The sequence below is a fragment of the Colletotrichum fructicola genome, assembly GCF_000319635.2.
Source record: "Colletotrichum fructicola Nara gc5 chromosome Unknown KSG_Nara_v1_contig04, whole genome shotgun sequence".
NCBI lineage: Eukaryota > Fungi > Ascomycota > Sordariomycetes > Glomerellales > Glomerellaceae > Colletotrichum > Colletotrichum fructicola.
The window spans coordinates 1,421,010-1,446,155 of NW_027094054.1; the positions used below are offsets into that span (position 1 = coordinate 1,421,010).

The window sequence follows — 25,146 nt, forward strand, 5'->3', positions numbered from 1 at the left end:
CACCCAGTGATTCGTATCCGGGAAACGGATGCTACATCCAAACAACTCTAAACACGTCCTAGGATGTCTGATGTGCATGGAAGTTCCACAATACTCCGGGGGATAGGTGTTTTCCACTGCGATTTCCAAATCTCAGTGGTCCTGGCTCGCCAACGTTGCCATCATCCTTACAGCCATCTTTCATTGCGGCCACTGTTTGCCTCTGTCAACGCCCGCGTTTCTATCCCATGATCCTGCAGGAAACACATGTGTCGATATCGATCGGCTCGACTTGACGAAGCTTGACAATGGAAGTCTGTTACCAAAGTGAAACACAAATTGCCCGGGTCAACACGTTGTTGCGTAATACAAGCGAGAAAAGAGTAAAATCTCCTGCTCCCGCGGATGTTGCCAGCTTAGTAGACTTATGATCCACTTTGATCCAGTATTATAATAAGCCAGGGCTCTTTTTGGAGACTCAGCAGTAATTCATCAATCCCGCGGTTGGCTGGCTTGTTCTCCATGCTGGCTATTATGCTGAACAGATGCGGACTGCTTCGAAGATGGAAACAAACCAAACAGTACTCTTGTCTCAAAGTACAACGTGCTCAACAGCTTTCGACACATTGCTCTGGTGGTTCTCCAGCATTATGCGGAACCATCCCGGGGGGCTATGGGGGGTGGTTACGGTTGCCCACCCGTCGCCCCTGAACATACCGTCACCTGTCGGTCGGCTGGCAGCCAACGGTTGGGCAACCGTCGTAGGATTCCTAACGTTAGCTTACGTAGCTATCGTTGGAGGGCAAAAGGAAGGCCTCTGATTGGCTGCGCAAGGGCTGGAGTGGGGCGCACAGGCCAATAGGGCCCTGCGATGAAAGCGAAGTAAAGACTGAAAACTCCAAAAAGAACGTTGCGATAATTTGTATAATTGAACCCTGATCCTCTAGGGCCTTAGATCATTTAGATCAGAGGCTCTTACTAACTGCGCCAGGCGCTTTTTCGATTGATAGAAGGAATCACACTGAATTTCAATATCAATTGGCTAGCGGCGGTGGGTCCACTGATCAGGCCAATAGGAGCCCTCCATCCTACCCACTCAACGATAGCTACGTCAGCTAACGTTAGGAATCCTACGACGGTTGCCCAACCGTTGTGTGGCGGTTAGGAGGCAGGAACGGTTAATTAACCGTAAGTAGAATCCTTACACCCCCGGTAGGGAAGGAGAATTGGGCCCGACTTCTCGTCTGCTGTAGGTTCAAATACACCCTTCTGGGCCCGTCCGTTGTGCTTCGTGTTGATCTGCAGTCTGTACAGAGTTTCCACGAGTGCATAAAAAATTGTGTCCGTCGTTCTTTTGTTGAAACCTTGGGACAGTGCCACCGCGCGAACGGTTGCCCGACGAGGTCTGGCCCGCCCTGGTGTGGCGATCTTGGCGCTGATAGCCGCCGTGGCGTGGTCGTCATCGTTATCATCAGAATCGTCTTCATGAGCCGAGTCATCACGGCCGTCATAATCGTGATAATCGCCGCTGGTTCAGCAGTCTCGCTAGAAACTGGAACAACGTGCATTTGGTTCATAACTGCCATGGCCTCACCTACCGAGTTCCATGTTCTCGCCGTCAGGGCAACGTCACCTTCGTCCGCGCGTTCGTAGCCCGTTGCAGAACCGCTGATCTCGCTGGGTTGGCGACGCCACCGCTTCGAAGAGCCGGGCGGCTCTATCTGCATAGCCTGCTGCCGGTAGACTCCATTCCCTGATCGTCATACTCTCTTTGAGGCAGATTCGTGACAGACCAGCGGACTACTAGGCTCCCCGTTCTCCCATGCCGCGGCGACTGACGTATGGCGTAGACTCCGTTCAATGATGATAATCATTGTGATGATAAGCTAGGAGAATCAAAGACAGAGGGGCCGAAAAGATACGACAAGTTACTGGGCATTCTCCTTTGCTCATGTTGAAGAGGCACATGCAACACCCATATCCCAGTGCCACACCTTCGTTTGTGGGGCTTCCCGGATCCCTCCAACAACTTCGTGTTGTCGTTCGGGTTGAATATATCAGAACGCCCGTCCATGTATAAAGAGGACAAGATCGTTTGGGTCGCTCATCGCGTTCTTAACGCGTCGCGTCCATTATTGTTATAGAACCTTAAGGAGAAGACCACGCCAGCCAGGCAGACCAAGTCCTCTGCTTCAATGGTGATGATCATCGTGGTATCGAATATTCCGTGGGCGATACACTGGGTAGCTCATCAACAATATCCAGACCAGAGCCTGTCGCGGATGAGCGCCTTCTTGAGTGTCATTGCGGCAACATTGATGTATCGGGCGAAATGGTAGCTTGAAAAAAGACTTTCAGCATCCTCGACGCTTCATCCGAGTTGCTCCCAGGACACCGTTGCAGACATGGCCTTTCCCAGATGGACCATCATGTTCCAACACAGCGCGCTCTACCCTTACGGTTACTGCTAACACACAGACAGCAAGGAAGGCTGAGACCATCTGCTAGCGATTGCAATAACCCAGCCATGACGCTAGCCTCATGTCGGTATCATCATTACCGCCAATCATCGAGCCCAGAGCCAGGTTGGTACGGTCTAAGCGTGCCTCATGGCGCAACCCCTAGCTTTTGATGCTCTCTTTTGGGCCCGGTATATATCGTCACGTTTTCTCGGAGCAGACTCGCGCTGCCATCGCAAACTCGATTTCTTCATCGGTAAGAATCGACCTGCCTGACGGGCTTTCTATTTGGCCTTTTGCGGTTGCCACGTCGCCCAGCATGTGTTGAGGACAATTAAAGACCATCGACTACGTCAGGGCCTTCGGCCTGAGGGTAAAGTATTGCCCAGGCACAGGATCAGAGTTAACGTTCGATGAGGACCTCTTCGTTGATCGACCATAGACAAAATGTGCAGCTGGATATTTTTGATAGCTCGAGCAACAGACCAATGGCTACTGGTATACCTGAGCCAGGTCAGACCCCCAACGGTACAGACTGCGGACTATTTCTGCCTGTCTTTTCGATCTGGGCTCGAGCTGCTCAGAATACAGTTGTCATTTAGACAGTTAAGGATATGTTATGGCTAAAACGCAATTTCGTATTGTTGCCACGATACATTGACCGCAGTCAACAAATGTCGTCCATGACATTAATCCGGAAGCGGGGTTATCAGTCCCCTTAAAAAGGCTTGCCACAGTGGGCAACGTCATCGCAGATTGAATCTATTCGAGACCATCAAGCCGGCTTTCTCAAGCGGCCAGAAATCCCAATGTTGTCGCTGCTATGTCGATTGAAGGATTTATATTTCAGTATTGCCAACAGCATTTGAAATCTTTTGGGGCTCAAGAAACCCAGCACTGGCGAATGCTTTCGTGCAGTTCTTTCATCTGAGGTGACAATCTATTCAAATCGTGGTAGCTAGACATCGGTAACCGGCCTCGATAACACCGTCCTGCGACGCTGAGAAGTCTCGAGTCGACCTCGCTGTAATGTATGCCTGAACAGTTATCCTAGTGAATTGAGATACTGCTACGTCGTCGCTGCTGTAGTAGAAGGGGTACTCAAAGGTGGCAAACCCATTCCCTGTAAATAATGCTCCGACTAAACGCCCACTGAAAGCTGCGTCATATGCTCCCAATGTTTGGTCCCGACTGAGATGCGCGGGGAGAGACAGAACTAGTCAAGTCTCTCAAATTGTAGGAATTGACGTCATGAACGGCGCCCATGTATAGGCAAGCGACCGCGATACCCTTATGCCCTGAAGAAATAGTGGCAGCATCTCGATCTTCGGCAGGCTGTTTTGGGGCTGGCTTGTAGTCGGAGCAAGCTCCACGCGAGCACGCCCAGCGTTGATCTCGGCTACAAAACTACAATACCATCTATCCGTCTTTGGGAGTGGGCACAAGCAGGCCAGTCAACCTTCAGATGGTTCTCAATAGTACTAGGATAGCGAATGAGGTTTAAGGCTGTCGGCACGCCATGAGACACAAGTGGTGTGCTCGTGCTGGCGTACCTCGCGGTGAGACCTTCCATTAGACAAAGAGCGAGAAGGCGGGTATACACTGCGTCAGAGCATCTCGATCATGGCTTAGGTTGACAGACATTACTGTCTACTTAGCCGTACCCCTTCAAGAGACAAACTATTCCGCGAACATGTGGCACCCGCGGCTTGATGATGCCCGTTTTAGGTCGTTTGGGTGGGTGCCGTCAGCCGCACTTTTCTTGATCAGCGGGCAGCATGCTGATATGCATCAATGCTTCTAACTGAATCTGCCGCTGTGTTAACAGGAACTGCATCATGTTGCATTGATGGCTGGCCTGAAACTGGATGGCAGACATAGGCTGGCTTCTTCATGAGTTTAAAAGGAGCCCGGTCCTTCGTTGTATAGTATGACAACGTCCTTTGCCCATGTCTCCGACTTGGGCCCGAGTTGCTGGAAATTCAATTGAAGGTAGGAGGAGGGCGTACGAGGGCGTCTTTACCAGGTAGAAATGTGCGAATATTTGAAAGCCGCCCTCGTTGCGGAGAGATGGTCCACCTCTGGAAGCGGTGGCGAGAAATTGAGGAAGTCTGACCGGCTGCCATGCTTCCACACTGCCAGGTTGAGGCTTTCCGTTTCATCCTAGATCGAACATTTCAGGAGACCGAGAAAGCCGCGAATGAGTGCCAAGTCTTAGGCTTCAATAGTCATCTCAGTACCCATACTTTCGGACCCATCGTAGCCTCCCGTTTAAAGTTGATTGACAGAGCACGGTCGTTCAATCGTGGATATTAGTAAATTGTCAGATGATCTTTTGATAGATATCTGTCTTGATGCGCCACTTCTATGACATGTCAGACCCCGAAGACATACTTGCCTCCTTCTGAGAACGCGCGCCCTGGTCCTCATATAGAGAATATTGAGGGCCCGGGGACTCTTAAAGAAAGATGAGATATCTTGGAAAGGCAGTGGGATAGAGGTTTCCTTCCGGTCAACTGCGTGGCCTTCGTTGGCATTCATCCTTGGTGGTTTCAGCTGATGTGAATATCTCCATTGGGAGAGGACTATCCTGTGCCAACGGCAGGCATGAGGTGCTGGAGTAAGGGAATTTCCAAACAACATGGACGGTCGAGGGTATAGCCACACAGCGTAAATCATCCAGATGTTCTTTTGAGAGCCTTGGCTTTCAAGGTAATGATTTTGGGTCAATTGCGGACTTGGTCTGAGGATTCATACTGGACAGTCCTGGAAGCCGTCGAGAACTCCATGTTCGGAAAGCTCTCGGGAGCGTCGAGCTATGTTGATTCAAGTCTAAATGATACTTAAAGACGAGTTGATCGAGCACATCTTTACGTGGCATTTTTCTTGCGTGTTGTGTGATGCTCTAGTGTAAGATTGAGTCGAGTAGTTGCTTTTACTAATGATTCGGAGTGCCCTGACATAGGGCGTCTCCAGTCTTCAAGTTAGGTAATCCAAGTAATATGACGATATCAAGAGCATCGATAACCGCTACGCTTCATCGGAGACCTCGTCATCTTGGTAGTAATACTCATCATTGACCCTCATTCTTGGAAAACGTTCTATGTCCATCTTAACCCACGACGGGTAACATAAGTACTTTTGGGACCTGGTGATCGTAAAAGCCCCAGATGGTAACATCGGGAATGCTTCCTACTGGTAGGAGGGTAGGAAAGCAGTGCAGTACCATGCGAACCGTCAGTCCCTGGTATGAGCAGTCTCTGAAGGCCACGACGCCACTGATGTTTCCTGGATCTTTTCGCGACCACCGGTTGTGGCACATAATGGATGGTGCAGGTAGAAGTAAGCTGGGTCCGGGGGAGTTGTGAGTGGAAGTGGTAAACGCGCTTTAGCTTGAATGCACTCGACCTTGGACGCACAATGTATACCGTCCTCGTCATTCATCCTGGAGGCCATAGGGTAGCGCTGGTTGAAAAGTGTCATAACAGCCAAACAACTCAGAAACGGTCCTCCACATAGGTTACGAGACGAGAATGGAGGCATAGATTGTAGAACGGCGGCGACGGCATCTTGGTGGAAAGCACACGGAGCCAGTCTCGAGGCAGCCGCGTACGTGCTAATTGCGACTAACCTGTGAACCGTTGTCTGCTGCCAGACCATCGCTTACCGCGGCGAGAAGTCGCAACTATCCAACCGGAAATGTACCTGAAAGACCCAGCTGAACGATACTACCATCGGTTTATGGGTCTAGCTTTAGTCCTAATGGCATGTTACCAGGGTGGAACGCCTGATAACTTCTTAGGTACAGCATAGTAACTAGAAAATGAGAAGCCCTGTGCAGATCAGCTCTTTTTGAACAGCTTTGCGGTCAAGGTATCCGACACATGTAGGCCAATTGTGCCCTCGGCCTGATCCGTAATGACACTATCGTACCCCTCCTCACGATGGACAGCCTGGCGAAACCGGCCGTCGCTGTCATCAACTTCAAGAATAACTGTGTTCGCTCTATGGGCATCTACTAACGTGATGTCCAAAGTGAGAACCACAAGCAGCCAGGCAATTGTTGGCCTCTTCTCCCAGGTCTGCGTGAGATGAGCATATTAAAAAACACGTATTTAGCTACAAGTTACATGGTGCGTTTCGCCGATGTAATAACAGGACCTTGGCGACGATCTCAACTACCCTTCCCGGATGCTTCCGAGAAGAGTTGCAGAGCATGCCTGCACCAAGCTCCGAGCTAGTAAGTAGTTGAGGTACCCATCCTTATGTTGGCTCGGGTCAAGTGACATTCCCGCGCCTGAATCATGTTCCGCCGAAGCGAGACCCTTGGTAGTAAGGTCTGCAGCCTGGTTGCTCTTACGCCATAGGAAAGGGCTTGATTCGTCGCTTCAAGGGACGACTGGGGAAGATGGAACCTTCAAAAGCTCTCGTTTTCCGACAGCCAGTCGAGACCTATCCCGAATCCCGATGCCAGCTTTGGTATGCTTGTATGACAGTGCTAGTAAAATCATTCCCGATGAAAGTAGGTCTTATCGAATAAAGACGTACTTCGAGAAATGTTCCAGTCCTCGGGATGCGTAAGTGATACACTAAGATGGCTCTCTTCACCGTTTCAATTTCTCGATCATAGGCATATGGCGCTCTGGAGAATTTATGGGGCCCGAGGTGTATTGAGTGAGATGTTAATTTGTAAGGATAATGAGTAGGCAGTAGCTGGTAAAAGGTAATGGATCGCCGTAAAGATAAACTTGGTAACATTTTATAGCTTAGATTTGTACAGCGCCTTCTGCTGTTTCTCTGCCTTTTCCGTCTCCTTCTTCCACCAGTCTACTCGAGCATTGATGACGTCGGCGAATGCCTCCAGCCATTTCGAGTCAAACTTGGGCAGTATTCGTCCCGTTGAGCCAGGCGCAGGCTCACCGGCAATGGCGCGCAACGTCTCAAAGTACTCCTCAAAGTCTGGAGAAAGGGTAAAGAAGGGCACGCCGTCTCCTCGCTTGGCCAGACGATTCTGTTCCCACCTTTCCATCTCCGTTGTTGACGGAAGTTGCCCGCGTCCCGCAAATACGCGAGCAGCCGCTACTGCTTGCCACTCAAATACACGGAAGGTGAAGCCACCAGTCACCTAGGTCGGTTAGCTCAGATTTGATGCTTGAAGCGAAGGAAGCTTACCATGCCTACAAATGCCAAAGACGGGTCATCGGTGTGGAAAACGTGTTGGTAAAGTCTCGGGATACGCCGATTTTCAACCTTCAATTTTGGCAAGAAGGGGAAGCTGAAGTCATAGCCTGTAGCGAACAATACGATATCCACGTCGTCCACAGTTGACTTGTCGCTAAATGTAATGCGGCCGGTCTTGTGGCAGAAATGCGTGATTTGCGGCTTGACCGTGATGTCGGGATGGGTGAAGGGGGCCCATCCGAATGCGGGTAGTGGTTCACGAAGAGACGCTATCACGGGAGTTTGTGATACCAGGCGGATGTCGTGTAGTGCGTCAAATGCCGAGACGGAACCACCGACGACTACGACTTTCTGATGCACGTGTTAACCGATGCAAAAGCCTCCCCGCAGATTACTAACCTTGCCCCTGAACTCCTCGGGATTTCGAAAGTGTTTGCTGTGTTTTACGCGCCCCGGGAACTTCTCATCGTACTTGATGAGGCCTGAGATGTCAGGGATGTAAGGCAGGTAGAAATGACCAGACCCGACAACTATCGCATCGAAAGTTTCTTGCCACCAGTAGTCTTTTGACTTGCCTGGGACTACTTTCCTGAGCGTCAAGACCCACTCGTCGCCTTTCTTCTCCGCCAGCTCGACCGTGGTGCTGAACTCGACCAGCTTATCATGGCCGCCACTGGTGAAGATTGCCTCAACCCATTCTCGAATGAGCTCTCGGTGTCTGAAAGGCGCGCCGGGCCCATACTGGGCAATCGTGCGCTCCGAGAGTATCTTGGGGATGGGCTCTTGCGTGAAGGCCATGATCTCGGGCGTAATGTTGCTGTGGAGGGCTTCGTGTACGCCGCTATCCGCATAACGCAGCTGGTGCGAGTTGATCTTCTCGGTCTTCGGAGTCCATGTGGGAAAGGTCTTGGGGAGGTCGACAGGGGGATTGGCGCGTTGCTCGACGAGATCGCGAAGGGAAGGGATTCGGGGCGGAAGCTCAGGGCTGTAAACCCTAAGATGGGCGTCAGCGACTGAATACATTAGATCACTGCAATCATTAGTTGGACTTACCAAGTTCCTCCAGCGAGATCACGTCGCTCAAAAACGCGGACAACATCGAAGGCCTGCTCCTTCACCAGGGCATCCGTAGCAATCGCGCCCGCCGGACCGGCGCCGATAACAGCCACTCTGCGTATTTTCTTGGCCATCTTGATGTTCTAAAATTTGTTGAAGAGGTTACGAAGACGAACCCAGATGTTTTGAGATGGATTTCCAGGCGCGCATCGCAATTCATGAACACTCCACTAAATTGGTGACATCCGATGCTGATGAGTGCCTTTTCGGAGGCGTCCGCGTGGACAGGGCATTGAGACGATATCGGAGCCATAGACGGACGCGTCGGGGACTCTCCGACATGTTGTGATCCGAAAATGTGCTGATTGTTGGTTGTCCGAACGGGCGCTGTCCCATGGTGGAGCTCATCGACGATTGCATCACGACCCCTGAGAAAGACGCAAGTGGGACAGCATCCTTCCATGCCACCCAAGTGTGTGATTACAGACACATTTCAGATAACCTCCGGGAATAAGAAGAGTGAGAAAGATAATGTTTGATAGCAGGCGAAGATTACATGACGATGCAGTTGTGTTTTTGAGGTGTGCTTCAAATGTTCAAGTACTAGAATCACCATCTTATTGGCCGAATACTGCTGTAGCTGTCATGATGACTGAAATAATAAGCTATAGGACGTATCTGAAGTGAAGGTTCTCCTTGTCTGTGAGGTCTTTGAATGCAAGTCTGTCCCGTTCACTCTCATCTAGGTCGAGACTGTCCCGCCTTTTGTTCTCCTTCCACAGCAGTACGTACAGCACGGACGCTGAGACGATGGTGATGCAGTAGCTGCAATTGTTGGTTAGCCATTTATCCATCGGAGGGGCCTTGAAAACAGCATACCAAATGATCAAACCAGTCCACAGCTCCGGATAATGCTGCGCTTTCGTCTCGCTCCTGACAAGCTGCGGGCCGACGATGTTTCCCACGCAATAGGCAATAAACACGGCAGAAGCCATGAAGCTTTTCTTCGTCTCGCCCGCAACGTTACCTGCGCCTAGAGTGACCGTCAAACTGACGACAGGCCCGAAGAATCCGATCAGTGAGTAGCCAACGACCGGTGCGACCGGCCGCACGCCCCAATCTGACTTCCAGATTGTGACAAACCCCGCAATAACGGGAAGAGTGCATATGATGAGCGTTATGATTCGGATGTTGCGGTATTTAGAGCAAAGCCAGCCAGTAAGCGGAATGCCTACAGCGCAAATAGCACCAAGCGGGAACTGAAAGAGGATGCTGTCCAAGGCGGAGTATCCGAATGTCGATACAATAAGGGGACCAAATCCAGAGACAGCGCCGTTGACAGTGTATCTATTCCCAAAATTAGCTTCAGTTTCAACATCTTATCATATGAAACCTCTCACCCAGATGCCATAGTCAAAGCCACAAGCCAAACCTTCGGATCCAGCACTGCCTCCTTGATCTGGCTCCCCTTGATAATCTGATTCTTCACACCAGTTTGCCCCCGCCGCAAACGCTCCACAGCAACCGTCGGTTCCTCGGGCTTCAGAAACCAAGCCGTCAGCGGCGAGTTTGGCAAGAAGAAGCACCAAATGCCAAACAGAAAGGTCAGCCCGCCAGCAAGCACGTAGATGTACTGCCACGGCGCTAACGCGCCGCCCTTGATCTGCGCAAAGCCGTAGTTCAGGGCGCTCCCTATTATTGTGAACCATCCAGTGCCCGAAAACCACCAACTCTGTCGGAGTGCTTGTTCCTTTTGTGTGTAGTAGCCGCTGACGGTTATCATGAAGGCCGTTGGGATGATTGACTCCGTGAAGCCTGTCACAGAGACTAAGTATGCTTTTTGTGTCTCGTGTGGTCATGGTGACTCACCTAAGAAAAAGCGTTGAACAAGCAGGCCTTGCCACGAGGTAACACCGGCAGTTGCAGCACAGATGATTGCCCAGATCATGACTACTGGGCCAAGTGTCCATCTGGTATTGAATCTTTGCAGGAGGTATGTCATCGGGTATGATCCGATGAGCTGGCCAAAGTAGAAGATGGATGTCACCCAGCTCAGACGTGTTGTGTCCGTCTTTGGTGGTGTCACTGAACTGTCGACGACTGATAGTTGCAGGTCTCCGGTCATGCCGAATAGTGCTGCACTCCCGAGAATCGCCTTTTTCCATGCGTTAGACGCTGCTAGCGACCGGGGGAAGATTTTCTCACCTTGTCATAGTATACCAGTCCATAGCCTGAATGAGAGTGTCAGTATATTTCTTGTTGATAAGCTTATGTGCTACGCTCTTACCAATGACCATCGCTGGCATCAGGAAGAGATCAATCTTCCTCACGACGCGGGCCTCGATCTCAGGATCAACCACTCGAGCGTGATCTCCGACCGCTTCCAGGACTGAGGATTGATAACGATCATGTTTCTCCGACTCTGCCTGTCTTGAATGACTCTCGTGTTCATCTTGCACATCTGTCAGTGACGCCATCGAGCTTTACACCGCGAAAATGATATCAAACGAGGTTGATATCTCGCATCCAAAACGACTGTATCACGCATGTGATACTTCACTTTAGTTATATGATCTCGGGAATATGCCTATGGAAAATGATCCCTGCCAGGCCCAGAATCTGGGCAAAGTCTGATGCTACCCATCACCACCTCTTCGGGGCAAGGCCGGATTGCCTCATCCGTCTCCATCTTGATGACAGCTTCGGCCCCACACCGTGAATCCTTTCCTGCGCAACATCAAGGAGCATCTCGGTACAACGTAAAGAAGTCTCGTCCTCGCCCAATGGAATTTTGCCGTCTTGAAGATAAGATAATTCCCGATGTCGGTCCCAGTGGTTCCAGCCCTCCGGTAGAAACACCCGCCCGGTGGCATGCGATCCTGCAACTTGACCAGGATGGCAGAGGATTAATAATGCCTAGGTTGACAGTAAATTCTCGGCTCATTGTCGGTATTCTTGACTCCTGGGATCGGTGTCAGGAGTGTGGGAAGGGGATGCGGGGAAGTTATTGATTGCTCGCGAGGACAGCCCAAGTATATCACAGCCGTGGATGTCACTAAACCAGGCTGCTTCGCAGTTAGAGTCGACTTCTACGTCTTCGATTTCTGAACCCTCAATCGACAATAAACGATCAAAATGGCTACCACAACTGAGACTGTCACTCTTCCATACATCCAAGCGCCGGAGACGTCAGCGTCCTTGGACTGGGCCGATCTAGCCGCCCTCGACCTTTCTAAATTCGACCAGCCGGGGGGTAAGCATGAGCTGGCAGCCGAGCTATCGACTGCTATTGAGAAGATTGGTAAGCCTAGCCCCGGATACCCAACAGCCTTTCATGGAGGGGTTGACTGACAAAACCTGCGGTTCCAGGCTTCTTCTATGTCATAAACCACGGCCTGAGCAGAGAAGACATCGATACACAGTTCGCCCTCGCGTCATCCGTCCTCGGGCTCTCAGATGTGGAAAAGACACCCTATCGAGCGGCACTCGAAGCTGGCGACTACAACGGCTGGAAGCCCGCCGGTACGCGGGAGCTGATCCCGGGGGTGCGCGACAATTTTGAGATTTACAATATTCCTAAGTTCATCCCGGAACACGCCGATCGACCGCACCCTGAAGTTGTGAAGGAACACTGGGCGACCATCGAGAGGTTTTCGAGGCATGTGCATGACCATATTGTCAAGAAGCTGTTGGTCATCTTTGCCCTGGCGCTAGGACTGGAAGACGAGGAGTGGTTCGTGAAGAAGCATCGGTATGAGAAGAGCAGCGGGGACCATCTCAGGTACATGAAGTATTATGCGAGGAGCGAAGAGGAGAATGAGAAGCTTGACCGGGTATGGCTGAAAGGGTATGGCTTATGGTCCTCCGTCCAAGATGCACTCCCGAAGCTGACAACGTTTGCGGTATCAGACACTCCGACATGGGCAGCTTGACCCTCCTCTTCCGCCAACCAGTCGCCGCCCTCCAAGTCCTCACAAACGAGGGCACCTGGAAATGGGTGCGGCCCCAGACCGACGCCTTGACAGTCAACATCGCCGACGCACTGCAATTCCTCACAAGTACCCATCCCCCGCGCCTCACACACACACGCAAGCCGTCGCTTACTGACCCCTTCCCCAGACGGCTACCTCAAATCCAGCATCCACCGCGTCGTCGCCCCGCCGCGGGACCAAGCACACATCAACCGCCTGGGCGTGATCTACATGGTGCGCATCGAGGACGACACGGAGCTCGTCCCGATCAGGGAGTCCCCTGTCCTGCAGCGGCGCGGCCTCGCGGACGGGGCCGTGCTGGGCGCCGACGGGAAGCCTGTCACGGCCGGGGAATGGGTCCGGGAGCGCATCATCAAGAACCTGGGCAGCACGAGCTCGGCGGCCGGCGACAACGCGGTCAACGACCTCGAGGTCATCAAGGGCGTCAAGATGAGGTACTTTGACTGAACGTCAAAGGTTTCTGGTCTGGCGACCGAGGCGTCGCGGGGGCTGGCGTATGCTCAAAGAGGATGACGCTAGCAGGGACACGTGGACGGGGCTGTTGGGCCACAGGGCGGGAGCTACGCTGCCTTAACCTGCATGTACCAGTGGCAGTTGAAAGGAATGGTAATCGCAAACCGCCGAATGGTCCGACGCGCTCTGTTGAGAGGGAAATATCTTTGGACGGTTCCGGCCTTTGGGGACGCCCTCCCTTGGGGAATGTGACCAATCCCGGGCTCCTTATTCTTGATTACGACCCGCTCGAGGTGACGGGCCAATCGAGTGCCGCGTTCCTGATGATCTTGGCGGGCTGGAAGTGGTGTGTAGCGTAGATCCTCCCTGAAATCCCAAGGAAGCGAGACCTTTGATCTCAGCCACGCGTTTGAGGGTCAGCTGGTCGTGGCCTGTTTACGACGTGTCCAACGGCATGAATGTTGGGGTATAAAGATGAAGGCCCCCGAGTCCGTTTTCGTCGAGAATCAAGGAGGTTGACAGACATACCACTTGACAACTGAACGAAGACACTCCCAAGAACACACTGCATCCGTCGAATCAATTCCCCAAGAAAAGTCCTGCCCATCGAGACTGCCTCAACCGTTCATCTCCAACCTCCAAAACTCAGCCCCACACCAGCCACAATCATGTCCGGAATGCCGTTTACCGCCGGCAGCGAAGCGTACGGTGGCTGGCCGCACCGCCGCTCGATCATCGAGTTCAGCTCGGACTTCAAGGACGCTCTCCGAGCAGACATCCACGGAGCGGAGTCCTCAGAACGCTGCGACGAGGCGGCCCAGACGCCATCATCTCCACCAAGCTCGTTCAAGTCCAGCTTCCTGGACTGGTTCTTCACATCAGACCCGCTTAAGCCGAGGAAATAAGGGATGCTAGGGGCAGAATGAGGATGTTTCTCTGGCCGTCTGCAATTTTTTGACAGCTCGGGGATTAAGGCACTGGGGATCCGGCGGATGGGGCCGCGGTGCGGGGGTTCGGGAAGTTTATCTGCCGCTTGGCGTTCACCTTATAATATTTTTGGGACACGATGAGATGGGATGGCTGTTGCCGGCGACGGCTCATGATTACGGATGGCGCTCTCTCGACTCTATCTACGTTTGACGATTATTCGCACGATGGGAATAAAATGATACCCTTTCAATCAAGCTCTCTTCCACTGTGACTGACAGTTGGCCGTGGCACTAGTCATGCGGCCTTGCGTCTGCCTACGTCACTCAAGCCATCCCTTAATCCAGCGTCAGCGCTCTCTTCACCGAAGGGGAGAAACAAAGTCTCTTGTAGACTCACGAAGCCACGTCCTGGAATCCTTCTGACGCATCACACGAATCGCTCCCTAACATTCGCTGTGCATGAGCCACAGACGTGACCCTGTTGGCCGCTGATCAGTAAGCCTACGCCATGCCGACCATCGAAGCGCCAGCTCAGCGAAAAGAAGCACAGGAGGAAGGGCTGGGCATTCTTGTGTCTTCTCGTCGAATTCAAGGGAGGACCCTGAGTGACGCACGTACCGGGCGGGTGGGCTCACTTGGGCAGGCTGTGCCCAGCTGCGCCCAACGTGTATGGCAGCGGACCTAGCCGGCCCTACGTCATTGGCCGATCCCGACCGGCGATCGGGGGCCCCCAGCCCCGGCTAGGCCGCCCGCACCTGTCAGAGGCCACTGAGATTCGCGGGACCCACAAGCACGGAACCGCCCCCCGGGATCCACCCTCCCGTCAGCTGCACCTTCAGCTCCCCCGTTTTGAGTTAATGTCAAACAGAATCTGGGTGGCAGTGGTGCAAGGCCGAATTTTCGAATGCAGGCTGAAGCGTTATACGTTGGGTAATTGGTCGATAGGCCAATTTGTGCCATCATGCTACGTCTTCCATGATCCTTCCTCGCGCTAGAAGGCTTCTAGAAGGCAGAATTGCCCGGGCGATCCTGCGTCTTGGTGAAGCTTGTCTCTAGCCGGTAAGGCAGTCACGTCAGAGCTACGACTGCCTAGCATATTTAAGAATTTTTGTATTTAATCAAAGCAGTTGCGCTTGACGACTTGTCATTACTTCTTGCTATCTCAAAGCACAAAGCAACTTCATGATCACAACTTCAAACCATCTCACGAACATCTCAATACTACTCCCACACACAAACAATCCTCAATTAAAAACCTGAACACGACGATACATCCACTCCCAAGACAGACAACTCTGAAAATGTGTCTCCCATTTTCCTCAAAGAAGCACACCTACGAAAAGTCCGAGTACGCCCCCAGGCCAGCACCGGCATGGAGCAGCAACTACGGCACCACAGGCCGAAACACCCTTCATCGCAATGGCGGCCACAGACACCACTACACCAGTCCTGGCTTCGCATATGTCGGTGCGACGGGAGGTGACGGCGGCGGCGGAGGACATCATGGCTTCGGCGGCGGTGATGGCGGAGGTGGAGGATGCGGAGGTGGTGGTGGTGGTGATGGAGGCGGTGGCGGCGGCGGTGGTGGTGGCTGCTAAGGGGTCCAACTCAAGACCTACGCGAAATGACTGATGGAGTTTTCGGGGAAGCTGCATTGATACCTGTTTTATGACCCATGATACCTGAGCCAGAAAATTGGCAATAGACTTTGATGATACTCCGCGCCCCTCGACTGGCCAATCACACGATTTGGCGTACACAAGCGTGATTTTGTTGCGATAGGCCACTTCAATCTCACCTCTGCCTGATTTGCAGCCCCTCATTTCTATGTTCTAAGGACCGTGTGGCTGCGCACTCGAATCTCGACCTACACAAGACGCCCACGATGCCACTCTGCAAAACATGTAAGGCCTTTGACCTAGCCAGTTTACTCGACCAGGACCGCGAAGTTCATGACCTCGTCTTCCACAGGTCTTTCTCAAAGCTCAGGACCAGTGCATCTATATGCGATTTCTGTCGACTGCTCTGGACGATCCTGACAAAAGACCAAGCCGAAGACGGCGAGTTTTTGTCCACACTCGAGGGAGATGATGACGACCAGTCCCCGGTCGTCCTTCGCGGTATCCAGTACGTCAATGATGACTACGAACCAGGCGGGGTTTTTCGCTGCAAGGTCCGATGCGACCGCTTTCGACTCGCAGGATATTTGAGCTTCTACTCGACAGAAGGGGACGGGAATCGTATAACGCATCTAGACAACATCATCTTCGGCCGGAGAATCAAGCCAGCTGGGCAACAATTTGACTTGCTGCGAGAATGGGCTGATGACTGCGATCAGAACCACTCAGGCTGTCATCGGGATATTAGCAAGTTGCCAACACGGGTGATCGATGTCGGGTTGGACGGAAAACAAGAGCCTCGACTGGTGGAGACGGATGGGGAAATAGGCCGGTACATGACGCTGAGCCACTGCTGGGGCCTTCATCCCGTCATCCAGACAACGAGCCTGACAATTGGCGACCACCTCAAAGAACTGCCACTGTCGAAGCTTCCCAACACCTTCAGGGACGCGGTCATCGTGACCAGGGCTATGGGCATCCAGTACTTGTGGATCGACTCCTTGTGCATTATCCAAGACTCTAAAGCGGATTGGGAACGGGAAAGCGCCAGCATGGGTTCAATTTACTTTTCATCTTACCTCACGATCGCGGCATCGGGATCAACAGACTCAAGAGGGGGTTGCTTTATTCATCGGGACACATCCAGCCATGTAGAGCTCAGGTGCTCGCAGCCAGACGGGAATGACTCGATCCGAGTTATGGTCCGGCCTCAACCTGGAGACTTTGTACATCTCTCCAAAAGAACTTTGCATACCCGGGCCTGGGTCCTCCAGGAAAAGATACTTTCGTCCCGAATGATCAACTTCGACACCGATCAGCTACTTTGGCATTGTCAGGAACGCCGTGTCACGGAAGATGGGATACCCCCCGGGTGGGAGTTCTCTGAAGGGACTTTCTACGAGGAGCCGAATGATCTTAACTTGTCCTTTCCGTATACCACGGACTCGAGCGAGGGTTCCAGCTTTGAAGCGGACTGGAATGGCATGGTGGCACACTACGCCAGTCGAGGTATCACCAAGTCTTTCGACAAACTCCCAGCCCTCTCGGGTCTAGCCAAGGCTATGGAAGATCGTACGGGGATTGGGTACGCCGCGGGGCTCTGGAAAGCCAACCTCGCCCACAGCCTGCTCTGGGGCCGGGTGGGGCCTTGGCTTAGGACGCCAGCAGATGGATATCGCGCTCCGAGCTGGTCGTGGGCAGCCCTGGAGGGAGGAATCTCCATGACGATTGGAAACGCACATGGATTGGATATTTTTGAGCCTATGGTGGAGAATTTGGAACCGAGAATTGAGCCAAGTGGTCTTGATCCGAGGGGGATGGTAAGGTCCGGCCATCTTATGCTATCTGGAAGAGTCAGGGCTTTTGACAAACGGCAAAACCCTCAGGACCCGGGATATTTCCACGTTGTAGAGGTGAATTCTCGCGCAGAAGGCGCGGTGTCCGATTACCTGCTGGACAGAGGTGAAGTTGCTGGTCAAATAATCTTCGACGAGCCTTTCAAAGCCAACGATCAGTCTTTGTACTGCTTGCAGGTGGTGCGTCGGAAGGAGAATCACACTAGCTGGCATGGGCTCATCTTGGAGTCTACCGGGAGAGAGAAGGAGTTCAGACGCCTTGGCCGTTGCTTTACCGAATACGTCCACAACAAAATGTGGTTCGATGATGTACCCATGGAACGGATAAAGATCATTTGAATACAGGGTACACCTAAGCCCCGCTGCCGTTGTAGCTCTTCGTGGCACATGAACCGGACAACCAGTATTAGGCTGAGTATAATCCTATCTCTGTGCTGCATATCCTGCATGGGTACGCTGTGCGAGCTACAAGAGCGGCTAGATTAACATAACAATATCGATTAGATACGGTTGCTACATTCTTCTTCAGCAAGAGATCACTTTCATAATGTTACATAAACAGCGCCCCATGGGCCATAAATATATTTGTCGCAGTGCCGTCAAAGTAGGCTTTGTTATGCTCCGTGTCCACACCCTCATCCCAAGTAGAGTACAAAATGTACCATCACCTGGACTAACTCAGCCCATACTAAAGCTGAGTCCATGTTTCTTCATCACCATACTCAGCCCACGCGGCCCATACGCACGAGGATCCGGATCCGCCCACAGCATCTCCATCGCCTTCGCCGCCACCTTCACTCCGCCCGGCGCCCGTGTGTTACAGTTCAGTCCCATCCTAAAACCATCGGCAAGCTGCGGTCGCCTGCAAAACGAAGCCAGAATACACGCCGGCCATAGCATCATCCTACGAAAAGGCGCGGCGCTTGAGTACACTGCCCACATCAGTGGCAAAACCTTGTCTATGTGCAAATCGATTTCGACGCAGAGGTCCTCGCGCTCATGCAAGTTTTCATGAAACGCAGAGTGAAGATATACGATCAGGGCGGTCCGATAGATGGCGACTGCTGGGCCCTGTTGGTATCGCGGACTTGATCCCTCGCCGGCGAGAACGTCAGAGAATGCATCCCAGCTTTCTAAGCGTTCCACGAGGTCCTGATAGGCATCGTTTGAGGCTTCAGTTTTGGCATTGTTGAGCTCCTCCAAACGCCTTTTCTCGACCAGACTGGCTATCTTGGGTATCATCTCGAACAGCCCGTGTCCGAAGCCGAGCATGAAACCACAGGACTTGTACTCGCCGAGGAAGCTCAAAGATTCTAGGAATGGGTCCAGCATAATCGGGTGATTCTCCATTGCGCCTCGTGGCGTGATTGCCAATTTCAAGGCCATGAAAGAGTAGATCTCCAGCAAGAAGCCTCTGATATGGCCCAGCCGGTCGGTGCTTGGATTCCGCGCTGTTTTTGTGAGGCTGAGAACGTAATGGCGGCTGGCTTTGATGTGATGGAACACTGAGCCGTTTACATCTCCTTGTGTATGCTAGCACAATTTAGCAAACATGCCTCGATAAAGATCTCGGGAGCATTGCTTACCTCGTAGACACACAGCAGAAGAAGTATCAGTAATACGTACTGGGCCTTCTCCTCCTTGCCACTCCCAAAATAAGGCGTCACTTCACCGGCAAGAACTTTCTGCAGCCCGGACAAGACACGTGCATAGTGACCGCGGGTGGCTACCTCCACATGTCGAGCACCGGGATCGAGGGCAACCATGTGGGCCCCGCCGATGCCCAGGATGCAGTCCATAATGAGCCCGTCCGACAGTGCCAAGGGGAGTACATAGTTGATGAAAGGGTTTCCATCGGCACTTGGGCCTCGCGCTAAGATATCCGCCGTGTTGGAAAGATATTGCTCATATAGCTGGCGGGAGGTGTCACTCAGATTTGACAAGATCCCAGGGGTAAGAGAAGCGCGGAGGAAGAGTGCATTGGCAGATTTTCCCTCCGAAACCACTGATTGAGCGAGGATCACTGCTTCAGAGTGGTCCATGCCAGGTATATCTTTCGCTGGAGAGCTTGGTTCGTCCGATGAACTTGACAAGTGCTCTTTCAAGTCGCTTCCAGTCCGGGATGTATTCTGGCTGGCATTGTTCTCTTTGACAGGCCAAGAGCACTCCCGCCCACTGCGGCTGCATGATGTGCAGCTCGGCTTGACCTCGTCGCACTTTCTCCGCCGCGCGCGGCATGACAAACAGCCGTTTTTAGAGCGAGGCGTGTTGCGGCGATACTTTGTCGGGAACTTGGCGGTTCGGATTGGGAGGCTTTCCGCACCTCCCACGTCTGGGGAACGGTTCGCGCTAGGTGGGATCGACGCGACTGACATGATTCTGACAGGGTGCATTGGCTGGAGTTGACGGAATAGGGTGGGGAAGCAAATCATTGAGGCTCCGGAAGACGTTGAAGTTTCTGCCTTTTGCGATCCGCCTTGAGCTTTGATCGGTGAGTCTTCGAGATATGTCAAGAAATTATGATCTTTTGAAGTGGCCTGCGAGATCTACGTGCTGCGCAGCGTAAGGCGAAGGATCGACTCAGCCATGCTTGGCGTCTAACCAAAGTCCCTTGTATTCGAGTCGCTTTCTATGTACTGCGCCAGAGAGGTATCATTCGCTGGACGAATTTTCAAGCCATTGGCGCAAATTATGTCGTAGAGCATCGAAACTCATGATACAGTCAATTCAGAGAAGGTCTTGTGAGTTCACCTTTTTACAAAACACGCATATAGAACCGGCGGACTTGCGAAAATTGAAGACTCAGTTATCCTCAGTCAAAGTGACAGCACGCTAGCAGTATGGACACTCAAGACTGCAGAAAGCTCTTATCTAAACGCTTATCTATCCATCATCTCAACCAGGAGGCCAATCGGGCCCAATGTGGCTTGCAGTGAGCCGACGTCAGCGCGGCTGGGCCGGTCGTACAGCCCTCAAGATGGCGGAAATAAGCATGCGGGTAAGCTGCATGTCGGCAAAGTCAAGCTTCTCCAGAATGCCTAGCAAATCGCGTTTCGATAAGAGCAAAGATAGCAGCATCTATCACACAACTACGCCGTATCACTGCTGCCGGCAGAACAATAGCTGGCCAGCTCTGTATTAGCTGGCTCTGGTATGTTGAGTTTTTACCATAAATGGAGTCTAAAATTGACGGTCATTTACGAATTCCAAAGCTAGTGCTGTCGTCACTTTCTGTTTCTTGTCTCATTAATCGGGCGCATGCTGAGGCGAGAATAATTCAGCCTTGGCCCTGCCCCAACTTGCCCGCGTCAGATGGGCTGGCGTGGGGCCTTGAGACTTTAAACTGGTAATGCCTCGAATTCTATAAGAACTAAACGACGGGAAGTCTGGAAATGATTTCTCTGTCGTTTGAATCCATATTACAATACATACAACCTTCTCGCCATCAAACTTTACCATGAGATTAACACTTATAAACGGAGTCTTGAGCCTCATCAGTCTTTCACTAGGCGTTACAATCCCCAGGCATGAATCTCAAAACGCTTTAGCTTTTGCGTACACGGTATACCGCACCTGATTCCTCAATCATTTTGGCATTTAGAAGACTGACGTAGAACACATAGTACGGCTATTCTCTGTATGCCTACGGAAACGTCGCGAAGCCAATCCTCAGAGAAGTCCCCCTGAAACCAAACGTCAACCTCCCTGACCCAGAGCCAAATGAGCCAGGTGGTGTGGGGGTTGTACGGCCAAATGCCGACACGATGTATTCAATCTTGTTTATTGACCTGTCTTCGGATGACATAGTGGTCAACATCCCAGAGATGCCACAAGACCGGTACTGGGTCTTTCCCATATGCACGCCGTGAGTAATTAAATGCACCTCAATTGCTTCTTCGGCGCTCACATTTCCTCGAACTCAGGTACGGCGACAATTTGATCAACATTGGGAACCTTGGAGTCAGCAAGCCTGGAGAGTATCTCATCCAATACGACCCGGACAACTACGGCCTCGAGACCGAGAACATCCCTGATGGCTTCGCCGGAGTCATCAAGTACCCCATGGCATATGGGCTGGTGAACTCTAGAATCCTCACAGACCGATCCGAGGAAGACGTCGAGATTGTCCAAAAGCTTCAGCTGGGCTTCAACGTTTCTCGCACTATCCCCAGACCTGAGCCGCCGATCGCTCCGCCACTGGATCTCACCATGTTCACCAAACCAGAGTACAATGACGGCAACATATCGTCCTGTCACGAGGCCGTCATGAAAGTCGCCGCCGCGCTCGCTCCGTACAATCCGCCCTACGTTACCTCAGACAGGGATTGGGTCGCCGCGGAACTGCGCAAGGCGGGTTTCAACAACGGAACATTCACTCAACCACGAGGATCCAACCTGACTGCGGCGGTAGAGCTTGCCAAAAAGACCTCCCTCGCTTTCATGGACAAGCCTGGTGTTCGTCAAGATGTTGGGAACGACTGGTTCATCGTCTCTGAAGGGTATATCGGGAAGTTTGACTCTCACTACGAAGCTCGATACCAGATCGCAACCACGGCATACTTGGCTCTCGACCCTTCAGAGAGCGTGTACCCCTTTCACGAAGGGGATCTTGTGGTCGAAGAGGGGAAGTCTATTTTATTTACCTTCCCCGAGCCCCCGAAAATCAAGGATGGCGGGTTTTGGAGTCTCACGGTGTACGGTCCGGACCAAGATCTCGTTCCAAACGACATGGAAAAGTACATGGTTGGTGATAGGAGCAATCTGACATTTCCGGATGGAACTCCAGTTGCGAAGGGGGATCATAGAGAGTTTCAAGTACTGCTCCAGGCCTCTGGTATTGAGCCTCCTACAAACTGGACAGCTAAGTGATTTGTTTATTGGATGTTCACTGAGCAACAAATTGCTAACAAAGGCATGCAGCTGGTTGCCAATTACTCCAGGGGGGGCAACGATATCTGTCACTCGTGAGTTAAGGCCGCTTAGGCACGAATGGTACGACATTCTGTTGCAAGCTTGCTGACCTTCATCCCAGTCCGTTGGTACGGAGCAGAAGAATACACGGTCAACGGGTCTTACATCCACCCTCAGATTTCGACCATCGATGCGATGCGAAGTTGATCTGGCTCACCGCGTTCACGAGACCGCTTCACAGGCACTATTACAGATGAACTCAACATTAAGCTTTAGATTAAGTCCGTAAAAGACAGAATTCTTGCAATTCCAACCCTTCAGGAGGATTACCTATACATGCAACTTAATAAGCTACCAATGAGTCAAACCACCGTGAGAACAGGTCAATCTGGCTCTCCTTTGCAATCGGCAGAACCTGGAATCCCTCACCCAGCTCCATCACAGTAGCATTGGCATCCGTTGCTGGTGCCCAGTCCGCAAGCCCCTCCGCGTTGGGATTTCCGTTCTTGATGAAGGCAACCCAGTACGCGTTCATCGTCTCAGCAATCGCGTAATCCTCGCTCGTCCACGGAAGATCCGTTCCGTACAGGTTGTTCATCGCGTAGTTGATCTCGCTCTCGTGGTACGCCCCCTGGGTCTGTCCAGGCGGCGCATGGTCCCAGATGTAGTTGTACACCGAGGAGGTGGCGTTCTTGGCCCAGAGCTGGGACCAGAAGTAGGTGCCAACCTTTGACCGGTCGGTGAACTGCGCATTGTAGGCCGCGGAGGCTGTCGCGGAATCGTTGGCGAGGTATGCTGCGAGGAACTCCTGTTGCCAGGTGCCGTAGGTCTCGTTGAGGTCGGAGAGGTACGTCGCGAGGGTGATGTTGAGCCCGTACGAAGCGCCGCTCTCGTCTTTGGTGTTGCCGGTCATGACGGGGACGTCCTGTGCGATGCCCTTCTCCAGGGTGTTGAGGTAGGTGTCGGGCATGGCGTAGTAATCGAGCGTGGCGGTGAAGTCGAATTCAGAGGACAGAAACTCGGTGACCAGGTCGTCCATCGGCAACGCGCGCATGCAGGCGATGTCGGAGCAGTTCAAGGACGTCATGAACCTCGCCGCAGTGTCCATGTTCACATCCAAAGTTCTGTAGTTCTCCGCGAGACTCGTGGCCAAAGGGTCGTGAGGGTCCCGAACGCCGCTCTGGATGATGGCGCCGTGGATGGTGACATTATGGAGCGGGCTGTTCAGGATGTGATATGTGGCTGCGGACCCGGCGGATTGGCCCATCACCGTGATGTGATCCGGGTCACCACCAAACTGGGCAATGTTCTCATGGATCCAAGTAAGAGCCGCGAACTGGTCAAGCATTCCCCAGTTGCCAGAGCTGTTGGACCCAGCACTCGCAAGCCTCTCCTCGTTGAGCTCGGGGGTAGCAAGCCACCCGAAGGAGCCAGTGCGGTAGTTATAGTTGATAAAGACCACGCCCTTATCAGCTGTACCGGCTCCGTCGAAAAGGGGGAACGCAGAGCTGGATCCGGCCGGGTAGCTCCACATCACGACCGGCAACTTGGCGTCGGAAGAGTTCGCCGCGCTCCAGATGTTGAGGCTCAGACAGTCCTCGCCGATGGAGTACTCGGTTTCGCCGGTGCCCAGTGCAGACGGGCAGGTGTTGCCAAAGTCTTTGGCTTCGAGGGTCGTGTTCCAGGGAGTCACAGGCTGAGGAGGCTTGAAACGGTTTTCGCCGGCGGTGGTTGCGGCGAAGGGGATGCCTTTCCAGACGGTGATATCGGCCCAGTTGGTGAGCGACATGTTGGCCGGAGTGCTGTTGAAAGCAGGATAGCCCTGCACGGATCCATACTTTGTTTGGACAACAGTTGAGAAAGCCGCATTGGCCTCTGCGAGGAGTGTTGCGGCAGCGGCGAGCTTCCACATGTTGAGGCGTTGTGTAAGGGAAAACGAATGTGGTAGTCGGTATGTCTGTGGAAGATAGTAGCCTTATTCCAAAAGCTATGCAGCTTTCTTTTGGTCTTTATATGAGCCCCTGAGCCACTTCATGATGCAGACGGGTTAGTCCGTTTTGTTTACTGAACACTGCCAACTCTAGATCGTCATTGGACAAGGGAACAAAGAACAACTCGGCCACGCCGTACGTAAAACAAACGCAGATCGCTTGTTTTCTTCATATTGCTGAGCCTCGATGATGCGACTCAGATTACGCGGCGAGCGCTTTTCTAGAAGCCGTAGTTTGGTTCTCAGTGCCGGGTCATGAACATCATCCCTTCTTAAGACCGTGAAAGCGAATCCGAAGTGGAATCCGAGGTGGGGCTCTTCCGAGCAACAGGGCCGTTAAGGCGTGACGAGGCGTACGGATGTCGGCAGTTATGGTCCACCTTAGATCAGCATTACAGAGCTGTACGAGTAGTATTTATATCATTGACGTGTGAACCTTGGGGGACAGGTCTGTCGTCTTTATAAAGTAGTCTTAGAGTTTCGGGAAGGAAAGACTTTACGAAACTTTTTTTGGCCTCCGTGGAGATCAGCCGGTGACACTGTTTCGCTGTGGAGCACAACACTTGGGCGGGATTGACTTCGTCTTATTGCCCCTGGCCAATCATCTGTCGATTGAATACTATTATGTCAAACTCAACTGTTTCTTTCGAAATGCACATATCATTTTGTTTCTGCTCTCTATCAACTTGTTCTACTTGTGGTCGCACTCTCCTGGCATAGC

General features: G+C 52.4%; 8 protein-coding genes across 8 annotated transcripts; 4 read left to right on the forward strand and 4 right to left on the reverse strand.

Moving 5' to 3' along the window:
* Positions 1 to 7,197: 7,197 nt before the first annotated feature.
* Positions 7,198 to 8,809, reverse strand: fmo1-5 (Thiol-specific monooxygenase; the record flags this gene model as incomplete). Its single annotated transcript, XM_032035750.1, has 4 exons — positions 7,198 to 7,563; positions 7,611 to 7,970; positions 8,019 to 8,613; positions 8,673 to 8,809. The coding sequence occupies 4 exons, from the start codon at positions 8,807 to 8,809 to the stop codon at positions 7,198 to 7,200; spliced, it is 1,458 nt and encodes a 485-aa protein (XP_031885130.1).
* Positions 8,810 to 9,340: 531 nt separating this feature from the next.
* CGGC5_v007209 (putative transporter) lies at positions 9,341 to 10,972 on the reverse strand (the record flags this gene model as incomplete). Its single annotated transcript, XM_032035751.1, has 6 exons — positions 9,341 to 9,500; positions 9,555 to 10,022; positions 10,076 to 10,490; positions 10,545 to 10,830; positions 10,881 to 10,906; positions 10,963 to 10,972. The coding sequence occupies 6 exons, from the start codon at positions 10,970 to 10,972 to the stop codon at positions 9,341 to 9,343; spliced, it is 1,365 nt and encodes a 454-aa protein (XP_031885135.1).
* An 838-nt stretch (positions 10,973 to 11,810) lies between these two features.
* Positions 11,811 to 13,114, forward strand: CGGC5_v007210 (UPF0676 protein; the record flags this gene model as incomplete). Its single annotated transcript, XM_032035752.1, has 4 exons — positions 11,811 to 11,976; positions 12,045 to 12,522; positions 12,585 to 12,733; positions 12,795 to 13,114. 4 exons carry the CDS (start codon positions 11,811 to 11,813, stop codon positions 13,112 to 13,114), a joined length of 1,113 nt encoding a protein of 370 aa, XP_031885136.1.
* A 674-nt stretch (positions 13,115 to 13,788) lies between these two features.
* Positions 13,789 to 14,025, forward strand: CGGC5_v007211 (uncharacterized protein; the record flags this gene model as incomplete). The annotated part of the gene is made up of 1 exon (XM_032035754.1): positions 13,789 to 14,025. One exon carries the CDS (start codon positions 13,789 to 13,791, stop codon positions 14,023 to 14,025), a length of 237 nt encoding a protein of 78 aa, XP_031885278.1.
* Positions 14,026 to 15,350: 1,325 nt separating this feature from the next.
* CGGC5_v007212 (uncharacterized protein) lies at positions 15,351 to 15,647 on the forward strand (the record flags this gene model as incomplete). Its single annotated transcript, XM_032035755.1, has 1 exon — positions 15,351 to 15,647. The coding sequence occupies one exon, from the start codon at positions 15,351 to 15,353 to the stop codon at positions 15,645 to 15,647; it is 297 nt and encodes a 98-aa protein (XP_031885277.1).
* A 2,555-nt stretch (positions 15,648 to 18,202) lies between these two features.
* On the reverse strand, positions 18,203 to 19,323 carry CGGC5_v007213 (uncharacterized protein; the record flags this gene model as incomplete). The annotated part of the gene is made up of 2 exons (XM_032035757.1): positions 18,203 to 19,057; positions 19,111 to 19,323. 2 exons carry the CDS (start codon positions 19,321 to 19,323, stop codon positions 18,203 to 18,205), a joined length of 1,068 nt encoding a protein of 355 aa, XP_031885275.1.
* A 1,965-nt stretch (positions 19,324 to 21,288) lies between these two features.
* On the forward strand, positions 21,289 to 22,393 carry CGGC5_v007214 (uncharacterized protein; the record flags this gene model as incomplete). The annotated part of the gene is made up of 2 exons (XM_032035758.1): positions 21,289 to 21,389; positions 21,448 to 22,393. The coding sequence occupies 2 exons, from the start codon at positions 21,289 to 21,291 to the stop codon at positions 22,391 to 22,393; spliced, it is 1,047 nt and encodes a 348-aa protein (XP_031885282.1).
* Positions 22,394 to 22,778: 385 nt separating this feature from the next.
* On the reverse strand, positions 22,779 to 24,347 carry fumD (Fumonisin B1 esterase; the record flags this gene model as incomplete). Its single annotated transcript, XM_032035759.1, has 1 exon — positions 22,779 to 24,347. One exon carries the CDS (start codon positions 24,345 to 24,347, stop codon positions 22,779 to 22,781), a length of 1,569 nt encoding a protein of 522 aa, XP_031885281.1.
* Between the last annotated feature and the right edge of the window lie 799 nt (positions 24,348 to 25,146).